The 18,170-nt window shown below is 41.1% G+C and overlaps 1 protein-coding gene across 1 annotated transcript in view; it reads left to right on the top strand.

Moving 5' to 3' along the window:
- Positions 1 to 1,433: 1,433 nt before the first annotated feature.
- LOC128659345 (cell division cycle-associated 7-like protein) overlaps positions 1,434 to 18,170 on the top strand; it is a gene marked incomplete at its 3' end in the record, with an annotated part of 17,999 nt that continues 1,262 nt past the window's right edge. The window contains 1 exon segment of the mRNA XM_053713009.1: positions 1,434 to 1,747. Within this exon segment, the coding sequence (XP_053568984.1) occupies positions 1,442 to 1,747 (306 nt within the window).

The raw sequence follows: 18,170 nt of genomic DNA, 5'->3' as shown, positions 1-18,170 counted from the left end.
GATTCCTAAGATTCTATCCTTCCTTCAAGAAGGATTGGAAAAAGGATTATCTGCAAGTTCCCTGAAGGGACAGATTTCTGCCTTGTCTGTGTTACTTCACAAAAAACTGGCAGCTGTGCCAGATGTTCAAGCCTTTGTTCAGGCTCTGGTTAGAATTAAGCCTCTTTACAAACCTTTGACTCCTCCTTGGAGTCTCAATTTAGTTCTTTCAGTTCTTCAGGGGGTTCCGTTTGAACCCTTACATTCCGTTGATATTAAGTTATTATCTTGGAAAGTTTTGTTTTTAGTTGCAATTTCTTCTGCTAGAAGAGTTTCAGACTTATCTGCTCTGCAGTGTTCTCCTCCTTATCTGGTGTTCCATGCAGATAAGGTGGTTTTACGTACTAAACCTGGTTTTCTTCCAAAAGTTGTTTCTAACAAAAACATTAACCAGGAGATTATCGTACCTTCTCTGTGTCCGAAACCAGTTTCAAAGAAGGAACGTTTGTTGCACAATTTGGATGTTGTTCGCGCTCTAAAATTCTATTTAGATGCTACAAAGGATTTTAGACAAACATCTTCCTTGTTTGTTGTTTATTCCGGTAAAAGGAGAGGTCAAAAAGCAACTTCTACCTCTCTCTCTTTTTGGATTAAAAGCATCATCAGATTGGCTTACGAGACTGCCGGACGGCAGCCTCCCGAAAGAATCACAGCTCATTCCACTAGGGCTGTGGCTTCCACATGGGCCTTCAAGAACGAGGCTTCTGTTGATCAGATATGTAGGGCAGCGACTTGGTCTTCACTGCACACTTTTACCAAATTTTACAAGTTTGATACTTTTGCTTCTTCTGAGGCTATTTTTGGGAGAAAGGTTTTGCAAACCGTGGTGCCTTCCATTTAGGTGACCTGATTTGCTCCCTCCCTTCATCCGTGTCCTAAAGCTTTGGTATTGGTTCCCACAAGTAAGGATGACGCCGTGGACCGGACACACCTATGTTGGAGAAAACAGAATTTATGTTTACCTGATAAATTACTTTCTCCAACGGTGTGTCCGGTCCACGGCCCGCCCTGGTTTTTTTAATCAGGTCTGATAATTTATTTTCTTTAACTACAGTCACCACGGTACCATATGGTTTCTCCTATGCAAATATTCCTCCTTAACGTCGGTCGAATGACTGGGGTAGGCGGAGCCTAGGAGGGATCATGTGACCAGCTTTGCTGGGCTCTTTGCCATTTCCTGTTGGGGAAGAGAATATCCCACAAGTAAGGATGACGCCGTGGACCGGACACACCGTTGGAGAAAGTAATTTATCAGGTAAACATAAATTCTGTTTTTTACTACTGCAATGTCTTGCTCATCTTGGACTAGTGGAAATTTGAGAACAAAATAATTTATTTCCAATAATATATTTAGGTCACAATTTATGTTTTTGTGTTTTTTTTTCTGTAGAGGATTTCCAATATGGGAGATGAAGATTCCGGTGATGTTGCACAGCCAGGCAGTGAAGAAGGTACTCGGCCTAAAAGAAGCGGCTTTGGCCTACGTATAGCTCTCCAGTTCCCCAACAAGAAGTCTGTAACCAAGTCGGATGCACCTGTTGTAAAGCCTGGTAGGCAAAATAATAAGCTCCCAGCAAAGGGAAAAAACCTGCAAAGAGGGAATAAATGTCAGGCGGATTCTGACTCTGAGGATGATGCCAAGTCAAACCAGGAAAATTCAAATGCCTTACTTAAGAGAGCTATGAACATCAAGGAAAACAAAGCTATGGTATGTAGATGGACAACTTTTTTTATTTCACTTTATGTAGGCCGCAGTCCTATATTGCAAATTTTATTGCAGGTTTTAGTTTCTTTAACAGCTTTAATTTGAGATTAAAATCTTTTTAGGATGATATGTCTCTCCTTTAAAATATAAAACCGGTACAACTGTATTATTGTTAGGTATATATGTTTAAAGGGACACTGAACCCAATTTTTTTTCATGATTCAGATTGAGCATGCAATTTTAAGCAACTTTCTAATTTACTCCAATTATCAAATTTTCTTTTGTTCTTGCTACGTTTATTTGAAAAAGAAGGCATCTAAGCTATTTGTTTGGTTCAGAACCCTGGAAAGCACTTATTCATTGCTGGATACATTTATACACCAATCGGCAAGAACAACCCAGGGTTTTCACCAAAAATGGGCCGGCATCTAAACTTGCATTTCAAATAAAGATGCCAAGAGAATGAATAAAATTTAATAGGAGTAAATTTGAAAGTTTCTTAAAATTGCATGCTCTATCTGAATCACAAAAGAAAAAAATGGGGTTCAGTGTCCCTTTAATCCTGTGCAAAAATAAATGTTTTGTTAATGTAATGTACCTGACAACTTCATTATGTGCTTTTTTCTTTTTTTTGTTTTTTTTTTCGTGCAGCTCGTGACAGTCCAGATTTCATTGCTCATGGGAATTACTCTTCGCTACCACTAGTGTGTGTGTGTGTCTGTCTCTTTCTTTCTCTCGCTCTCTTTTTCTTAATTTCTTTCTCTCGCTCTTTTTCTTTCTTTCTTTCTCTTTTTTTTTTTTTCTTTCTCTTTCTCTCGCTCTCTTTTTCTTTCTCTTTCTTTCTCTTTCTTTCTCTTTCTCTCTGAGAGAAATGTATTTTATGTCAATCAGAATTATAAAAATAAATCTCCAAAATACAAATAATTTTCACAAACAAACCTACAGGGAATAGCGTTAATGTTAACATTGTTATATTGCATGACTAGGGATGAATCAGTGCACACGCAAATTAATATAGTGATCTATACCCACAAATTATAAATTAAATGAAATAAACTACCATCGAAAATACCCTGATACAATGATAACATATGAACGAATAAAGTTATTCAACTATGCTGAACAGTGATAAACGTTTAGAAGCCATATGAACATTAATCACATCGTATTTGGTTATACTTCATACAACGTTAATATAAGGTGAATACTCAGAATAATAAAATATACCCATAGTGGCCTTTGCGTACAACAGAACCGCCACACATGTGCATCCTGGGCGTGTCCAAAAACGGATCCCAAGTCCAACACATCATAAGACCTCCTATTGGGAGTAAACCGTGCGTTCTCCACGAGCACATTCAGGTTAATCGGTGAAGGCAAGGATGCTACACTCCATCAGCACCTGTACACATATTCAGTCACTTATTGGCATTAATAAATCTATATATTATATTGTGTATATATATATATATATATATATATATATATATATATATATATATATATATATATATATATATATATATATATATATAATATTATGCATAATATACATAGATCACTAAATCGTAGGGCTGATGGGAGTAGTCTCCAATCCTCAACTTTATTTACAATGGTGACGTTGCCAATGTGTTTGGGAGGAGTTAAATTGCTCGTCATCAATCTCTCATACAGTCAGTGTAGTGTGCGTTGCACTAGCAGACAGGGATAGTCCTAGAAAATAGATAAATATATACACAAGGTTAACAATATACACAGTGCATTAAATCCACACCGGGAATAAGGGTTGTTACGTGTGGCTACAACTCGCTACCTGTGACCACCCAAAGTCTAACATAAACTACTTAATTAGAACATTATAGGATAAAGGCCCATTGTGGAACGCCCCACTAATGCAAAAACTAAGTGTATGGAAGGGAACCCTATTGGGGACCTAGCATTACATATATTCCTGACCATGGTAAATACAATGACTGAATAGGTAGATCAAGATGTTCACCACTTTACACACACTCGATTCAGGGATGTGGGTAGGCACAAAGTGTCTACTACACATAGACTCCCATACTTTTTTTTTTCATTTATAATTTGTGGGTATAGATCACTATTTAATTTGTGTGTGCACCGATTCAGCCCTAGTCATGCAATATAACACTGTTAACATTAACGCTATTCACTGGGTTTGTTGGTGAGAATTATTTGTATTTTGGATTTTGTTTTATACTTCTGATTGACATACAATGGGTTATGTCATTGTTGTAAACATATGCGTCACATGTTCTAAGTTTGGCTGTCTTGTTCTGATTGGTGGGAGCGGCTAACCCCTGATTTAAGCACCTTTGTTTTGTTCACTTGGCCTGATGAAGGGGTGATTGATCCCCAAAACATTACCTTTTTTTTGTTGTGCCAATAAAAGCACCTTATTTCTCCAACATAGGTGTGTCCGGTCCACGGCGTCATCCTTACTTGTGGGACATTCTCCTCCCCAACAGGAAATGGCAAAGAGCCCAGCAAAGCTGGTCACATGATCCCTCCTAGGCTCCGCCTTCCCCAGTCATTCTCTTTGCCGTTGTACAGGCAACATCTCCACGGAGATGGCTTAGAGTTTTTTAGTGTTTAACTGTAGTTTTTATTATTCAATCAAGAGTTTGTTATTTTAAAATAGTGCTGGTATGTACTATTTACTCTGAAACAGAAAAGAGATGAAGATTTCTGTTTGTAAGAGGAAAATGATTTTAGCAACCGTTACTAAAATCGATGGCTGTTTCCACACAGGACTGTTGAGAGGAATTAACTTCAGTTGGGGGAACAGTGAGCAGACTTTTGCTGCTTGAGGTATGACACATTCTAACAAGACGATGTAATGCTGGAAGCTGTCATTTTCCCTATGGGATCCGGTAAGCCATTTTTATTACAGAAAGAAAAAAAGGGCTTCACAAGGGCTTTTTAAGACTGTAGACATTTTCTGGGCTAAATCTATTTATATATAATCATATTTTATACTCCATAGCCTTGAGGAATTACTTTAATCTTGGGAATTACGTAAAATAACCGGCAGGCACTGTATTGGACACCTTATTCTCTAGGGGCTTTCCCTAATCATAGGCAGAGTCTCATTTTCGCGCCTCTATTGCGCACTTGTTTTTGAGAAGCATGACATGCAGATGCATGTGTGAGGAGCTCTGATACATAGAAAAGACTTTCTGAAGGCGTCATTTGGTATCGTATTCCCCTTTGGGCTTGGTTGGGTCTCAGCAAAGCAGATACCAGGGACTGTAAAGGGGTTAAATATAAAAACGGCTCCGGTTCCGTTATTTTAAGGGTTAAAGCTTCCAAATTTGGTGTGCAATACTTTTAAGGCTTTAAGACACTGTGGTGAAATTTTGGTGAATTTTGAACAATTCCTTCATACTTTTTCGCAATTGCAGTAATAAAGTGTGTTCAGTTTAAAATTTAAAGTGACAGTAACGGTTTATTTTAAAACTTTTTTGTACTTTGTTATCAAGTTTTTGCCTGTTTAACATGTCTGAACTACCAGATAGACTGTGTTCTGAATGTGGGGAAGCCAAGGTTCCTTCTCATTTAAATAGATGTGATTTATGTGACACAAAATTTAGAGAAAATGATGCCCAAGATGATTCCTCAAGTGAGGGGAGTAAGCATGGTACTGCATCATCCCCTCCTTCGTCTACACCAGTCTTGCCCACACAGGAGGCCCCTAGTACATCTAGCGCGCCAATACTCCTTACTATGCAACAATTAACGGCTGTAATGGATAATTCTATCAAAAACATTTTAGCCAAAATGCCCACTTATCAGCGAAAGCGCGACTGCTCTGTTTTAGAAAATACTGAAGAGCATGAGGACGCTGATGATATTGGTTCTGAAGGGCCCCTACACCAGTCTGAGGGGGCCAGGGAGGTTTTGTCTGAGGGAGAAATTTCAGATTCAGGGAAAATTTCTCAACAAGCTGAACCTGATGTGATTACATTTAAATTTAAATTGGAACATCTCCGCGCTCTGCTTAAGGAGGTGTTATCCACTCTGGATGATTGTGAGAATTTGGTCATTCCAGAGAAACTATGTAAAATGGACAAGTTCCTAGAGGTCCCGGGGCCCCCCGAAGCTTTTCCTATACCCAAGCGGGTGGCGGACATTGTAAATAAAGAATGGGAAAGGCCCGGTATACCTTTCGTCCCTCCCCCCATATTTAAAAAATTGTTTCCTATGGTCGACCCCAGAAAGGACTTATGGCAGACAGTCCCCAAGGTCGAGGGGGCGGTTTCTACTCTAAACAAACGCACCACTATACCCATAGAAGATAGTTGTGCTTTCAAAGATCCTATGGATAAAAAATTAGAAGGTTTGCTTAAAAAGATGTTTGTTCAGCAAGGTTACCTTCTACAACCAATTTCATGCATTGTTCCTGTCACTACAGCAGCGTGTTTCTGGTTCGATGCGCTAGAAAAGGCGCTCAATAATAATTCTTCTTCTTATGAGGAGATTATGGACAGAATTCATGCTCTCAAATTGGCTAATTCTTTCACCCTAGACGCCACTTTGCAATTGGCTAGGTTAGCGGCGAAAAATTCTGGTTTTGCTATTGTGGCGCGCAGAGCGCTTTGGTTAAAATCTTGGTCAGCGGATGCGTCTTCCAAGAACAAATTGCTTAACATTCCTTTCAAGGGGAAAACGCTGTTTGGCCCTGACTTGAAAGAGATTATCTCTGATATCACTGGGGGCAAGGGCCACGCCCTTCCTCAGAATAGGTCTTTCAAGGCCAAAAATAAACCTAATTTTCGTCCCTTTCGCAGAAACGGACCAGCCCCAAGTGCTACGTCCTGTAAGCAAGAGGGTAATACTTCTCAAGCCAAGCCAGCCTGGAGACCAATGCAAGGCTGGAACAAAGGAAAGCAGGCCAAGAAACCTGCCACTGCTAGCTACCAAGACAGCATGAGATGTTGGCCCCCGATCCGGGACCGGATCTGGTGGGGGGCAGACTCTCTCTCTTCGCTCAGGCTTGGGCAAGAGATGTTCTGGATCCTTGGGCACTAGAAATAGTCTCCCAAGGTTATCTTCTGGAATTCAAGGGGCTTCCCCCAAGGGGGAGGTTCCACAGGTCTCAATTGTCTTCAGACCACATAAAAAGACAGGCATTCTTACATTGTGTAGAAGACCTGTTAAAAATGGGAGTGATTCATCCTGTTCCATTAGGAGAACAAGGGATGGGGTTCTACTCCAATCTGTTCGTAGTTCCCAAGAAAGAGGGAACATTCAGACCAATCTTAGATCTCAAGATCCTAAACAAGTTTCTCAAGGTTCCATCGTTCAAAATGGAAACCATTCGAACAATTCTTCCTTCCATCCAGGAAGGTCAATTCATGACCACGGTGGATTTAAAGGATGCGTATCTACATATTCCTATCCACAAGGAACATCATCGGTTCCTAAGGTTCGCATTCCTGGACAAGCATTACCAGTTTGTGGCACTTCCGTTCGGATTAGCCACTGCTCCAAGGATTTTCACAAAGGTACTAGGGTCCCTTCTAGCGGTGCTAAGACCAAGGGGCATTGCAGTAGTACCTTACTTGGACGACATTCTGATTCAAGCGTCGTCCCTTCCTCAAGCAAAGGCTCTCACGGACATTGTCCTGGCCTTTCTCAGATCTCACGGGTGGAAAGTGAACGTAGAAAAAAGTTCTCTATCTCCGTCAACAAGGGTTCCCTTCTTGGGAACAATAATAGACTCCTTAGAAATGAGGATTTTTCTGACAGAGGCCAGAAAATCAAAACTTCTAAACTCTTGTCAAATACTTCATTCTGTTCCTCTTCCTTCCATAGCGCAGTGCATGGAAGTAATAGGTTTGATGGTAGCGGCAATGGACATAGTTCCTTTTGCGCGAATTCATCTAAGACCATTACAACTGTGCATGCTCAGTCAGTGGAATGGGGACTATACAGACTTGTCTCCGACGATACAAGTAGATCAGAGGACCAGAGATTCACTCCGTTGGTGGCTGTCCCTGGACAACCTGTCACAGGGGATGAGCTTCCGCAGACCAGAGTGGGTCATTGTCACGACCGACGCCAGTCTGGTGGGCTGGGGCGTGGTCTGGGGACCCCTGAAAGCTCAGGGTCTTTGGTCTCGGGAAGAATCTCTTCTCCCGATAAATATTCTGGAACTGAGAGCGATATTCAATGCTCTCAAGGCTTGGCCTCAGCTAGCAAAGGCCAAGTTCATACGGTTTCAATCAGACAACATGACGACTGTTGCGTACATCAACCATCAGGGGGGAACAAGGAGTTCCCTGGCGATGGAAGAAGTGACCAAAATCATTCAATGGGCGGAGACTCACTCCTGCCACTTGTCTGCAATCCACATCCCAGGAGTGGAAAATTGGGAAGCGGATTTTCTGAGTCGTCAGACATTTCATCCGGGGGAGTGGGAACTCCATCCGGAAATCTTTGCCCAAATTACTCAATTGTGGGGCATTCCAGACGTGGATCTGATGGCCTCTCGTCAGAACTTCAAGGTTCCTTGCTACGGGTCCAGATCCAGGGATCCCAAGGCGACTCTAGTAGATGCACTAGTAGCACCTTGGACCTTCAAACTAGCTTATGTATTCCCGCCGTTTCCTCTCATCCCCAGGCTGGTAGCCAGGATCAATCAGGAGAGGGCATTGGTGATCTTGATAGCTCCTGCGTGGCCACGCAGGACTTGGTATGCAGACCTGGTGAATATGTCATCGGCTCCACCATGGAAGCTACCTTTGAGACGAGACCTTCTTGTTCAAGGTCCGTTCGAACATCCGAATCTGATCTCACTCCAACTGACTGCTTGGAGATTGAACGCTTGATCTTATCAAAGCGAGGGTTCTCAGATTCTGTCATTGATACTCTTGTTCAGGCCAGAAAGCCTGTAACTAGAAAAATTTACCACAAAATATGGAAAAAATATATCTGTTGGTGTGAATCTAAAGGATTCCCTTGGGACAAGGTAAAAATTCCTAAGATTCTATCCTTTCTTCAAGAAGGTTTGGAGAAAGGATTATCTGCAAGTTCCTTGAAGGGACAGATTTCTGCCTTGTCTGTGTTACTTCACAAAAAGCTGGCAGCTGTGCCAGATGTTCAAGCCTTTGTTCAGGCTCTGGTTAGAATCAAGCCTGTTTACAAACCTTTGACTCCTCCTTGGAGTCTCAATTTAGTCCTTTCAGTTCTTCAGGGGGTTCCGTTTGAACCCTTACATTCCGTTGATATTAAGTTATTATCTTGGAAAGTTTTGTTTTTGGTTGCAATTTCTTCTGCTAGAAGAGTTTCAGAATTATCTGCTCTGCAGTGTTCTCCTCCTTATCTGGTGTTCCATGCAGATAAGGTGGTTTTACGTACTAAACCTGGTTTTCTTCCGAAAGTTGTTTCTAACAAAAACATTAACCAGGAGATAGTCGTGCCTTCTTTGTGTCCGAATCCAGTTTCAAAGAAGGAACGTTTGTTGCACAATTTGGATGTTGTTCGTGCTCTAAAATTCTATTTAGATGCTACAAAGGATTTTAGACAAACATCTTCTTTGTTTGTTGTTTATTCTGGTAAAAGGAGAGGTCAAAAAGCAACTTCTACCTCTCTCTCTTTTTGGATTAAAAGCATCATCAGATTGGCTTATGAGACTGCCGGACGGCAGCCTCCTGAAAGAATCACAGCTCATTCCACTAGGGCTGTGGCTTCCACGTGGGCCTTCAAGAACGAGGCTTCTGTTGATCAGATATGTAAGGCAGCGACTTGGTCTTCACTGCACACTTTTACAAAATTTTACAAGTTTGATACTTTTGCTTCTTCTGAGGCTATTTTTGGGAGAGAGGTTTTGCAAGCCGTGGTGCCTTCCATCTAGGTGACCTGATTTGCTCCCTCCCTTCATCCGTGTCCTAAAGCTTTGGTATTGGTTCCCACAAGTAAGGATGACGCCGTGGACCGGACACACCTATGTTGGAGAAAACAGAATTTATGTTTACCTGATAAATTACTTTCTCCAACGGTGTGTCCGGTACACGGCCCGCCCTGGTTTTTTAATCAGGTCTGATAATTTATTTTCTTTAACTACAGTCACCACGGTATCATATGGTTTCTCCTATGCAAATATTCCTCCTTTACGTCGGTCGAATGACTGGGGAAGGCGGAGCCTAGGAGGGATCATGTGACCAGCTTTGCTGGGCTCTTTGCCATTTCCTGTTGGGGAGGAGAATGTCCCACAAGTAAGGATGACGCCGTGGACCGGACACACCGTTGGAGAAAGTAATTTATCAGGTAAATATAAATTCTGTTTTTCACAAATCCAGCGAGTGCATGCCTGTCATGAATTCTAAATGCACGTTCGTCTGCACCCTGTTAGATGCTGCTTGAGTTGGAGTGCGCTCTCTTCTGCAATTTATATATATTTTGGGGGGAGTGGGGGAGGTATTTATGCCTTTGGCTGGGGTATCTTTGCCTCCTCCTGTTGGCCAGGTTTTGTATTTCCACAAGTAATTAATGAAGCCGTGGACTCTCATCATAGATGTAAATGAAATTATCAGGTAAGCATAATTTGTTTTATCTAAGAAAAAAACTTACACTTGTTTCTAAAATAGGGAAAAGCAGTTTCAGAAGGGAAAGGGTGAACGAAATAGGATATTAAGGGCTCAATTATGATAGTATTTATCTAAATTACAAGATATCAAGAGAGGCTTACATGTTTCTTTACTATTCAGTAAAAGCTATGAGATTGTGAGTGATGTCAATGTGGCGACCTTCCAAAAAATAGTATGAGGCTATTCATGAACAAGTGAACTAGTAATTCTAAACAGATAAAGTAATACTACATGAAATATATGCAGGGAGTATAATTGGAAAGAAGTAAAGACACATAAGTATGGCAATATGTAGTTCCCTTTATAACTTTAGACACATTAGAAGTTGTCATGGCTCAGCCTGGAATTGAACCTGGGACCTGTCTCTATTTCTGCTGTTATTTCCTAGCCTGTTATTTTACCACTATGCCAGCAGATGGCTTGATCACAGGAAAGGAATATTGTGTTTTTCTGTTGGCTGCAACTTTTGGCTCTCTGGCTCCACCTGCTTGCCAGCTGAAAGAAATCATTTAATCAGCAGCCTGCTTTATCTGGGAGGTTTGTTTGTAATTCTGTGCTTTCACATTAAGAGTGATAGTCTGAAAGTCTCTCTGCTCCTGTATCCTGTGAGAAATACAGATTTGTTGGATTTCCTGGTTCCTGATTTCTGCTTCAATTACTGACTACTCTTCTGGATAATCCCTTGGCCCTGTGTTTCATTTTTGGACTGATTTCCTGGCAATTGAGCTTGCCTAAAACTTTCTTTCCTAAGGACTGACTCAGGTACTTTTGCTTGCTTGTTTCCTGATACTACAAAGTTCCAATTGCAGTTTATGCAAATATCCTTTTTTTTTTTTTTGCATAAATTAAAAGCACACTGGTCTAAAAGAGGCTGCTTCCGGGTGGTAAATCGCCATAGAACAAGCCACTGAGCTGTTCGTTCCTGGTAGAGCGCTTCTCTCTTTGTATGCAAATTATTATGACCCTGGGGAAGTCTCCCTATGGGTGATGGGGGAAACCAGACGTGGACTCCTTGCCCAGTGTGCTTAGAGGAATGTGGCTGCACCTCACTGACGAGGCCCATAGGAGGCCGAAACGATCGTCTGGGGTTGTCATGTTCCTTGTTCAGAGGAGAATTGCCTGGTATTTCGGGGCTGGACTGACCTTACTTGGCGGGATCAGACTGATATATTTCAGGAAAGTTTTCTTCTGTGAAAAGCACACTGGTCTAAAAGAGGCTGCTTCCGGGTGGTAAATCGCCATAGAACAAGCCACTGAGCTGTTGTTCGTTCCTGGTAGAGCGCTTCTCTCTTTGTATGCAAAATATGCAAATATCCTGTTTGTTTCTACAAAGTTCCAAATTGCAGTCTATGCAAATATCCTGCTTGTTATTACAAAGCTCAATTTCCTGAGTGTTATTACACATTTCCAGTCTACAGCATATGTAAATATCCTGTTTGTTATTACAAAGATCTGCATTCCTGCTTGTTATTACAAAGCACTGCTTTCCTGAGTGTTATTACACAGTTCCAGTCTACAGCATATGCAAATATCCTGTTTGTAATAACAGGCAGGAATGCAGAGCTCTGTAATAACAAAGAACTGTATTCCTGCCTTATACTACAACCTATAGACTTTGTCTTATCTAATTGCATATCTCTACATTGCTTTATCCTATAAATACAACCATCTCCTTTTATTTCCTAAAATGTTGTACCTGTTTAATTATTTCTAAAAGGAAAGACTCACGCAGACAAAACACATTAACCCAGAAACCTGACACCTCTGCACAACGGCTCCTTACCCCTGAACCTGCTCCCTTGCAGAGTATGACAGAAGTATAGTAAGTGTATGCGATTCCATTATAACATTAAAAAGAGAGTAAACAATCACATTTCAAAAATGGTAATTTAAAGGCGCTAGTGTAATAACCTATAGCTCCACTAGAATCAGTTTAAGACCTCATAGAAGGAGCTCCTATATTATGCAAATCACCAGAAAATGAAAAATAGGAGTATTATTGGAGAATAATTTATAGTTTTTTTTTTTTTACCCCATGCCAGTTCTCGGAGTAATAAGCAAAAAGCTTTCAATCAGGAACATGTGACAACTAGTCGGTGTTTGACTAAACCTGCTAAAGTTCCCTCCACGTCAGCGAGGTCATTAGTTTCTGCTTAATGTCAGTGTCTTCCGGGCTTCCTGTAGGGTCGTTAAGCTCATATTCCTTGCGTAGAAGTAAGTCCCAAGCATAAAGAAATGTTCTAATGTCCAGGAAACCGTTTTATGCGAGGCTAGTACATAAAATTTAACCAATGCCTTATCTTTTTTGCTGTTGCACTGATACTGAGTAGGGATGCATGGCAAAATAATCATGAGCTATGCCTTCAGAGAAACAGTGGTCCCACCAGATCTGGGGATTATCTGTGTTGGTAGCAGACAAAAGTCCAAGTAGTTTTGCTCTCTGTGTGATGTACTGCTCTATCAGAGTGGACAATGTAGTACCTGAAGAGTGAACTTGGCCCATTACTGGAGTTGAGTCCGTGTGTGCAGAGGGATGGATCTTTCTGATTCACTATTGTGTGGACAAGTTATGGGATCTGAATTTTGTGTAACCATTTCAATTACAGTCCCCACATTCACACAGTCAAGTGTCGATGATGAGATTCTGACATTTCTTGCAATCTCCACCATATGTAAGATAGGATGTCTCCAATACCTCTTCAATCTCTAGTAAAAATCTGTGCCTATGTTTTTCCCGGATAGCAGTGAATGCCAAGAGGAAGCCCATACATATTTTAAGCCATCCTTGTTTCGTGAACAACTTCAATATGTGATATGATAATTGTTAGGCTATTAGCATAGTACAATATCTCAGCTTAGATATAATGCAGTGAGGAATTGTTGCAATGCACAAAATGCCACAGATAGGAGGTAAGAACAGCGGGGCAGCAAATCAATATTGCCCAAAGTCTCCTTAGTCAGAGCAGTAGCATACTCCATAGTATTACAAAGTAATTAAGGCAAATGTTAAATAAACCAGCTTGCAACCAGTAAAGGAGTGTTTGAAATATTAACTCCTTTCAATTTATAAATGCTGCAGATGTTTATTGTAGTGCACGATTTGTGTGTAAAATAGGAGCTGCACAATTAGTCCTTTATGGAAGAGCTGTGATTAGGGCCTCAGGCTCCCCCCTCTGTTCACCCACGGGCTCACTTTTGTTGCCCTGTAGACAAATATTCCTCTGTCCGGCATTTCCACCACGGATTGCTCCAGAGATGCGATGCCCATCACTAGCCTCCCAACATTTATGTAACGGCACTAGGTATTTTTCGCACGCCCTTAAGAAAAAAGGCTGTAGTCGCAGTAAATTGGTCTTCAAGTTGCACAATCCCAGACCGGGAACTGACTCGGTTAGTGCTAAGTTCTTGCTCTTGTCATCCCAGGACACTTGGATGTCTGAAAACAGTTTAGTTGGACACAGAACATATATTTTGAGCCCCTAAAGTGAACTTTTCAGAAGAGCCTCCATGAAAGTGAGTCTTCACCCATTACTGGCTGTCTCCGCCCCCGATTTTTGAAGGTTTTTGATTGATTGGAGAAAGGTGTATAGCTCTGTATACATGATTAAGGGACTTTGATCCCGAAACGTTGCATACCTGTGCTGTTATGCTTCAATAAGTCATTTATGAAGATATTTGGTGCTGTGGAAACTTCTGTGTTCCTATGTGGGGGGGGGGGGCATGGTCAATAATAACATATCTTAAGTCAAAAACAGAGTGACCAGATGCTGCAAAGTGCCTTGCTACAGGCTGCTAAGAATTCTGGTTCTTGATAGCAGCTCTAATGGAGGCCTGATTGTTGGCCATATGGGTCTGAAGATAATCACATTTTACTGACATAGAAGCAGGTTATCCTATGTCGGATCTAATATTTCCTATTGGTCCAGGGGTGATTAAAGTATCTTGTGTTGGAAAGTCCATTGCAAGTAGTACATCCAGAACTTTTGTAAAATCCAGGTTTCACCTGTTCCAGCCATGTCGTTGGTTTATAAATTTTGAATGGGATCTACTTTGACTAAGATATCCCTCATGGACCTTGAACTTCTTTATCCCACCTTGGGGGGGGGGGTGATTCATACCCCTAAATGGCAGAGCCGTATCTGTCCCAACGATATGCCAATCATTTTTGAGTATAGAAGGCAATTCATTTTTATCCGCCATATGGGTAGTGGTAAAAGTTATTCTATCTACCATTTCCATTGGTTTTGTACTTTGTAGGGCCATATCTTGGTCCATCTCCCAAAATTTGGATAACTACTGATCTATTTGTGATGCCCTGTACTCTTGATGTACAAATCTTTCATCTCCAACAACTGGGTATGTGCCACGAACAACTCTTAAACTGTGAAATTGGTAGAGCTTTCTTCAGCTATGGTGGATGACAGCTGGTTGCATTTAAAGGGACACTGAACCCAATTTTTTTTTTCTTTCGTGATTCAGATGGTGCATGCAATTTTAAGCAACTTTCTAATTTCCTCTTATTTTTCTTCATTCTCTTGGTATCTTTATTTGAAAGAAAGGCATCTAAGCTATTTTTTGGTTTAGTACCCTGGACAGCACTTTATTGATCGGTTAAATTAATCCACCAGTCAGCAAGAACAACCCAGGTTGTTAACCAAAAATGGGCCAGCATCTTGCTTTTCAAATAAAGATACCAAGAGAATGAAGTATATTTGATAATAGGAGTAAATTAGAAAGTTGCTTAAAATTGCATACTCTATCTGAATCACAAAAGAAAAAAATTGGGTTCAGTGTCCCTTTAACCCTTTGGTGCTAAGGTGTTATATAATATAATATATATATATATATTTCAGATCCACAAGACTTACACTGTTGGATAGGTTTGGCGTGTACCTTTACAATGGTGGGTCTTGGGGGTCTGTAGCTGCTTAGATGCAACATGAAGCCCCGGCGATGCCTGTCACTATGCCGGTGGGAGCCCCCAGATCTCCCTCAAAGTGGGAGAGTGCTAGTGACGGCTCTGAGCTGTCATTAGCACCTGACCGACAATTTGTGACGGCTCAGCCATCATTAGCACTCAAGGGGTTAACAAAGAATTCCTATCGGTCTCTTTTTGAAACAATGTAGTAATCAGTCAACCCTCTTTCTTATAGATTCTCAGGTCGAGAAAATAGATTTTGTTCGTATGTCATTTTAAACTGTAAAGTTGGCTTAAACTATTTAGGTTGGTAAACCAATATCCTGGCGTTCAACTTCAGTGCCCTGCCACCATAAACAAGTAGTCTATATATCTCTTAAAGAATTTTGATATGCTGATGTTGAAATAGGTTAGTGCCAAACTGTTCAAATTCTACCATATACAGATTGGCATAGGATGGGGCCACATTGTACCCCATTGCTGTGCCCATTAATTGCAGATAGAAATCCTGTTCAAATTTTAAGTAGTTTCTTGTTAAGCACATTTCCATTATCAGTTCCACAGAAGGACCCACATATGGATATCTCTGAAGATGGTTTCTTATTGCCAACAGTCCTTGTTCATTAGGTATAACTGTGTAGAGGCTTACTACATCTAAAGTTGCCAACAACACTGATGTCTGTTTCGCTGGTAATTTTCTAATTCTTTAGTTAGACTCATTGAATCTAACAGAAAAAAGGGCATATTCCTGACAAACGGTTGTAGCAAGCTAAATAGGTGGCAATCGGTTGCATCAGTGGGCTAATAGAGGGCACAATAGGTCTGCCAGGAGGATGGGTGGCATGCTTATGCATCTTCAGGAGTGTGTAGAATACCGGGATGTACTTTCAAAAAGTTCAGAAGGTATGTGTCTAACCAACCCTCCTCGGCTGCTCTATTTAATAGCCAATCCACCTGTTCCTTAAAATCTTTGTTGGATCCTGAGGAAGTTGTTTATAGGTTGACGTGTCACTCAATAGTTGTAATGTCTCTTTGCGGTAATATTGATAATCTAAAATAACCAAGGCTCCCACAAAGGTGGTGCAATAGAAGTGATGAACTACGGTGACTATAAATCTGAGATCGATCGTCAGTTGAAGGATGTTAACACTTACCCCTGAGCAGGGACCCTATTAAAGAATTCAAAAGAAAAATTAGCATGATACAATGTGGATTAGAGAACAAATACATTACTCCCCAACAAGGTGAATTCTTGATGACACCACATCCCAAATGCCCGACACTATATAAGTTAACTAAAATCCATAAAGACTTCACCCACCTGGTAGACTGATTGTGTCGGCCAGAGGCTCTGTCGCATCTCCTTTGTCCATATTCGTGGACTACTACTTGGCTTGTAAGGAATATGAAATCCTACCTTACAGGATTCAATGCTGACGCAGGCACTTAGGTATATTGAGATTGAACCTAGTTGGTTACTAATCACCGCTGATGTTAACAGCCTCTATACGATATTTCCTCAGGGCAGAGGAAAAAAAGCAGTGGTTAAAGCCCAGAACCGCTACCCTTATATAGGCCCGCCGGTACGTTACCTGTTGGACTTATTGGATCTAAGTTTTTAATTGAACTATTTCAGGTTTGATAATAGGTTCTTTCAGCAGGTGACTAGAATGGCGAAGGGCTCAAATGTTGCACCTTCTTTTGCCTATTTGTACATGGAACAATACAAACAGGAGATCATGAAGGTTGAGGACAAACCTGAAGTAGCATTCTGCTGCCGGTATATAGACGGCCTGTTCACTATATGGTCAGGTACTCAAGAACAAGCATGCAAATGGTTTGATACTCTGAATGACCTTTCCCTTCCTATTATATTCAAGAGGAAATACAGTGCTGACAAAATTGAATTCCTTGACCTATGTCTCTTTAAAGATGGTAACCGATTGGGCTACACCCTATACCAAAAACAGACTGATTGGAGTTCGATCCTCCATGCTACCAGTTGTCGTCCACCATCTCTTTTCCGGCCTATTCCACAGGCTCAATTTGCTAGGGTCGCTAGAAATAAGTGACCCAATTAATGGAGATGAGCAACATAAAATGACCAAGAAATTCGAAGCACAAGGTTAATGCAAACAAATATTAAGTGAAACCATGGAAAGGCAAATCCAAGGAGGAACCATGTTAACAAAGTCCCTGGTTGAACAATGAAAGAGTCTGACCATGGTGACCAAATACTTTACAGACATGAAGAATATCTGGTTCCCAATACGGAAACATGGGAATATCTCTTTTAAAAGTGACCATCTTCCATTTAGGATAACCCCAGAATAGGATTCAAGAGGAATACTAGCCTAAGGGACAGGCTGGTCCTCACTGATTTCCCCCCCCCCCCCAACACTGCTATAACAAAGAGAAATGGCTTGTCAGCAAGAAAATGGGCAGTCATAAATGTGCAGGCTGCAGCACGTGCCATTCAGTGATCTCTGGGTCAACATCATCCCCATACAAATCAGAGATTCTTTATTAAATACTATCTTACGTGCACCACCCGTTATGTAGTCTACCTACCGTGTGGACTATTCTATGTCAGGTAAACATCTGATGCCCGCACCCGCATAGTGAACCATAGTCGGCCATTAGGACTGTATTGAAGGCCAATAAGAGTCATCAACCTGTAGCGCAACACTTTTTGATGAATGGCCACACTATCAAGGTCCTTCGGTTTACACTTATAGACCATGTTCCTTCACTTCATAAGGGAAGAGAACGGAATCTAAAACTTCTACAAGTCGAGACCAGATGGATCTACAAATTGAAAACTAATCAACCGCATAGGCTAAATGCCACCATTGGCTGACAAAATGGTTGAACTAAGAATAGTACACAACAT

Source organism: Bombina bombina, chromosome 5 (assembly GCF_027579735.1).
Source record: "Bombina bombina isolate aBomBom1 chromosome 5, aBomBom1.pri, whole genome shotgun sequence".
Taxonomy (NCBI): Eukaryota; Metazoa; Chordata; class Amphibia; order Anura; family Bombinatoridae; genus Bombina; species Bombina bombina.
This window is presented reverse-complemented; position numbering and strand designations above follow the sequence as displayed.